This window comes from Malania oleifera, chromosome 12 (assembly GCF_029873635.1).
Source record: "Malania oleifera isolate guangnan ecotype guangnan chromosome 12, ASM2987363v1, whole genome shotgun sequence".
Taxonomy (NCBI): Eukaryota; Viridiplantae; Streptophyta; class Magnoliopsida; order Santalales; family Ximeniaceae; genus Malania; species Malania oleifera.
Genome location: NC_080428.1, coordinates 72,377,840 through 72,382,079, shown reverse-complemented (window position 1 = coordinate 72,382,079; position 4,240 = coordinate 72,377,840). Strand labels below are relative to the sequence as shown.

General features: G+C 35.8%; 1 protein-coding gene across 1 annotated transcript; it reads right to left on the bottom strand.

Annotated features, from left to right (window-relative positions):
• Positions 1–873: 873 nt before the first annotated feature.
• On the bottom strand, positions 874–3,279 carry LOC131144116 (CLAVATA3/ESR (CLE)-related protein 25). Its single transcript, XM_058092512.1, has 2 exons — positions 2,606–3,279; positions 874–1,535 (listed from the first exon to the last, which is right to left on the bottom strand). The coding sequence occupies exons 1-2, from the start codon at positions 2,914–2,916 to the stop codon at positions 1,496–1,498; spliced, it is 351 nt and encodes a 116-aa protein (XP_057948495.1). The 5' UTR covers positions 2,917–3,279; the 3' UTR covers positions 874–1,495.
• Positions 3,280–4,240: the final 961 nt, after the last annotated feature.

Here is a 4,240-nt window from a genome sequence, read left to right as displayed (position 1 = left end):
AGGGCACAAAGGCTTAATAACAAGCAACAACATAACTAGGAAAACCTAGAGACTGATTAATATACCCGATTGAGTTGTAGGAGGCCTCAAAAGGAGCCCTAAGCCTATTTGTTGGGCTGGTCTAAAGTTGGGCTTGGGCTTCTTTCAGCCCACTGTAGAAATTGCAATTTGCAACATAGCTAGTGAGCAGGGTGGCCTTTTTGTCTCTCACATGCAACAAAATCCCCAATTTGAATCTCGTGGCTTTTCCCCTCTTCTTTTCTGCTCCATTTTGAATCTCACTCAACTTTAGACCAAGTCTTTGCTTCTATCCAATAAAAGCCACGCCAGAAAAAGAGAAAAGAGGGGAACAAAAGCACGAGCAGAGCCCTCCAGCCCCTGTTTTTCACTTTGAGTTTTAATGAAATAAAAATCAAAGTGAAAAAACAGAGTATATGTGCGCATATATATAAAATATAAACATACATGCTCTGTTTTTGTTGTTTCTAATTAATTGCTTCTTTGTTTTTCCTTTGCCTTTTCCTTTTCAGTTGATTGCTACGAGATAGAAGAATCTGGGTTTGTTGGGTTTGAGAGTTTGAATGGACCAAAGACCAAAACAGTGAGGACACCATCTCTCTCTCTCTCTCTCTCTCTCTCTCTCTCTCTCTCTCTCTCTCTCTCTCCCTCCCTCTCTCACCAAAGAATCCAGAGAGTGAAAAAGACTAACACAAGATGCAATGAGACCTTTTCTTTGCTGCAGCTGCAAACACCTTTAATTGGTGGGATTCACTTTAGTTAGGGAACACATGCCAACTCCCCCTTTATAAAAAGAGTTCCAAACAAATAAACGAATAATTAATTAAATAAACAAGTTAATTTAAAAAATCGTCATGGCCAAAGATGATTACTTGATTGATACATAGTGATTCGTACATGTCCTCCCATACATTCATTCATTCATGCATGCATGGCTGCTTCCTCTACTACATTTTTCGGACTCTGTTCCATCAACTTTTCTTTTTCTTCAATTATCTCTTGCATGCAGAGAGAGAGAGAGAGAGAGAGAGAGAGAGATTGACATACCCATCTGTTTTTTTTTTTTCTCTCACACACACATATATTCACACACACTAAATTAAATTGAGGTGTACGTTGAAAAAAAAAAATACTAATTAAAAGACAAGGGACTGGGTGCACTTGATTAACTGGGGTTTCTACAAAAGCTAGGCAGTTTGATCTTCCTTCGGATTCTTTGGAGTGTATTTTGTAAGAGACAAGCTTCTTCTTCTTTACTCTGCCATCTTCATCATCATCATCATCTTCTTCTTCCCACAACAATTTGTTTATCTGAAATCCTTGCAAGCTGGGTTTCTTCAAATGCGAATAAAGGAGAACTTTTATAATATTTTTTTTTAAAAAAAAAATACATACAAGATCATGCAGACATCTTGCGCCATGCACCTTCTGCAATTCCTTTTTTTTTTTTTCAGCTTCTCGAACTCTTAGCTTATGCCTACTGCTGTCCTGGAGGCTGTCTAGAGTTCCCTGCCCTCCTGAGAAAACAAAGGTGTAGAGAATATATCAAAAAAAGTAATTGGGAAAATAAATAAATAAATAAATCGAGCCAAATCATCTCTTCACATCGCAAAAATTAGGATTTTTTTCTTTAAAAATTTTGAACACTTAATTAATCAAACGAAAAAACGGGCACGCTCCTCTGCTTCTTTATATTCACATACGGAAAGCTGCAATTAATAGAAGTACTTTTAAAAGACGAATCATATATGAAGTATTCCAATAAACAAAATTAAGTCAATGTTTTCTATCAAAAGTTTAAAAATTACTTCCAAAATGCTAACCAACAATGATTAAATGTTTGTGTAGTTAATTTATTTTCCTAAATATTCTTACTGTAACAGCTTAGGTGTAACAGTGAAGGATAGAAGCTAGAGCAAGTAAGAGAGTGGAGAAAAGGAGGAAAAGGAGCCAGGTTGAAAAGGTGAGAGGCCCCGATATGTGTAAAGACCAAACTTCAATGTAATTTAGCTTTAAGAGAACGTGATGAAGGGATGGATTAAAGTGGAGGGACAAAATTTCTTTTACTTTTCCACTGTTCCGTTAAATGGGTGAAATAAAATTGTACTGGCTGTGAACTTTGATGATGGGTCCGTGAGAAGCTGAAGCAAGGACTTAATGTAACAGTTCATCAGCGGAGAAACCCTATGCATGATTAGATTAATTGGGATGCCCACATATTATTTGAATTAATAATATTCAAAAGATTTCAGTTTCTTTCATGTAATATTCATTTGAACTAAAAAAAAAAAACAAAATCATTTTAAATAGAAGAGTATGGAATAGAATAGGGTACTCTGTTTTATAACAGAACAATTTAATTTTGAAGTAAAAAAAAATAAAATCATTTTAAATAGAAGAACATTTGAATTGAACTGGGTACTCTGCTTTATATATAACTAATCAATTTGATTTTGAAGTAAAAAAAATAATTATATTATGTAGATGAACATTTGAATATAACAGGGTCTCTGTTTTACATATAACAGAGCAATTTGATTATGAATAAAGTGAAAAATTTCTTGTATGGCTTTATATATAAGCAAACCTGTTATGAATAGGATCAGGGCCATTGGGAACTTTTCTTTTGCTCATGTAGTTGAGATCTAGCTCTGAGGAGGCTGCAAGCTTCCTTTCTCTTATGATCACCTCTTCTTCCACATGCTTGAAATTTTCAATAATGATGGGCTGATCATGTTGTTCTTGATGATGATGACGACGACTATCTGTTAGTGTAGCTGGTAATTTTCTTGCCTCACTTTCTAGAATGCCAAACATGAGAAGCCAAACAAGTCCCACAAATGCAACAACTCCAAACGAAGACTTGTGACTGTGACGAAACCCAATACCCCCACCCATATTAATATTAATTAATTCCCTAGCTAGCTCTTCAATCAATTCTCCTTTGCTCGACTTGATCACTACTTGAGGAATGAAGATATATGCCTGGATTGATTGCGTGTATACTTCTAAATAGGGATCACAAAGAAACCATAAGAAGAAGCTAGCTGTGATGGCACCATGAGAGAGAGAGAGAGAGAGTTAAGGCAAGTCAAGAATAAGTTTAGGTAGGGGGAGTTTTCAAGTTCATGGGGTTGAAGGAGGCTGGTTTTCTTTATAGGTACGAGCAATTCAGTTGCACTTTCTCGAACCCAGAGCAGAGAGAGAGAGAGAGAGAGAGAGAGAGAGAGAGAGAGAGAGAGGGATGAGCTGGGTTGAAGCGTGACATGGAGGGAACCCCCATTGCTTTAATACTGATGCTGATAAGGTCCCAATACGACACTCTCTTTCTTTCTTTTTCTTTGAATTTGATTTGTGTATTTTCATGCACGCTCCAACCTACGATACCCATAGTTCCACCTCACCCCTTGATTATCCCTTACGTACTGTACGTACTTATTATATATATAAATGGTCTCAAATCTCTTTTGGAAGCCATTTATATTTATCAATGCTATCAGAACTCTCTCTCTCTCTCTCTCTCTCTCTCTCTCCCCCCCCCTTGTCTGGGAAGCCATTAATGGGTTTTGGTTATTTTATGGGGACAGGCAGGAACAAGCTTGGAATTTTTAATTTCTTGTCGTAGGAATTGAATTATCTTCCAATCAGATTGGGGAGATGCTGATGATTCGTACATGTTTAATTAATCAGAATTATATATATATATATAAATATATATATATATATATATATACACACACACACACACTATATAGGAGTTCGTATTCAACAGAGAAATTTTCAAATTAATTAATGTATAGCAGTAGCTTTTTTGGTCATTCGTAGCTGCGACATTCCTTATACTTCATTTATTTTCTCTGGATAAACAACAACTTCCCTTTCCAACAGGACAATGTGTCAATGTTCATGGATTCTGCTTTCTGGGGAATATAATAAAACAATAATATTTCCCATGCAAGTATGATGTTGCTCTAAGTGCAAATTGATTAGGGTCTTTTTCTCCCCCTTAATTAAATTTTATTAAGAATTCTACTTGTAAGCTTACCTTACATTGAAAAATTTGAATGAATGATAAGTGCTTATATATATGGTTAGACTCAAAAACCAATAGACTTAAGCTTTTGGGTCAATTTGGTGTTTACCTATATGTATCAAGGTCCATCCGTAGGTTCTTTCGGTCTTAACAAGTGGTATCAAACCCGATCATTCGATTTGTAACTCT

Coding starts and splice junctions, on each gene's coding strand:
- LOC131144116 (XM_058092512.1), bottom strand. CDS start 2,916: ATGGGTGGGGGTATTGGGTTTCGTCACAGTCACAAGTCTTCGTTTGGA. Junction 1,536..2,605: donor CCTGATCCTATTCATAACAG/GTTTGCTTATAT, acceptor TTGTTTTCTCAG/GAGGGCAGGGAACTCTAGAC.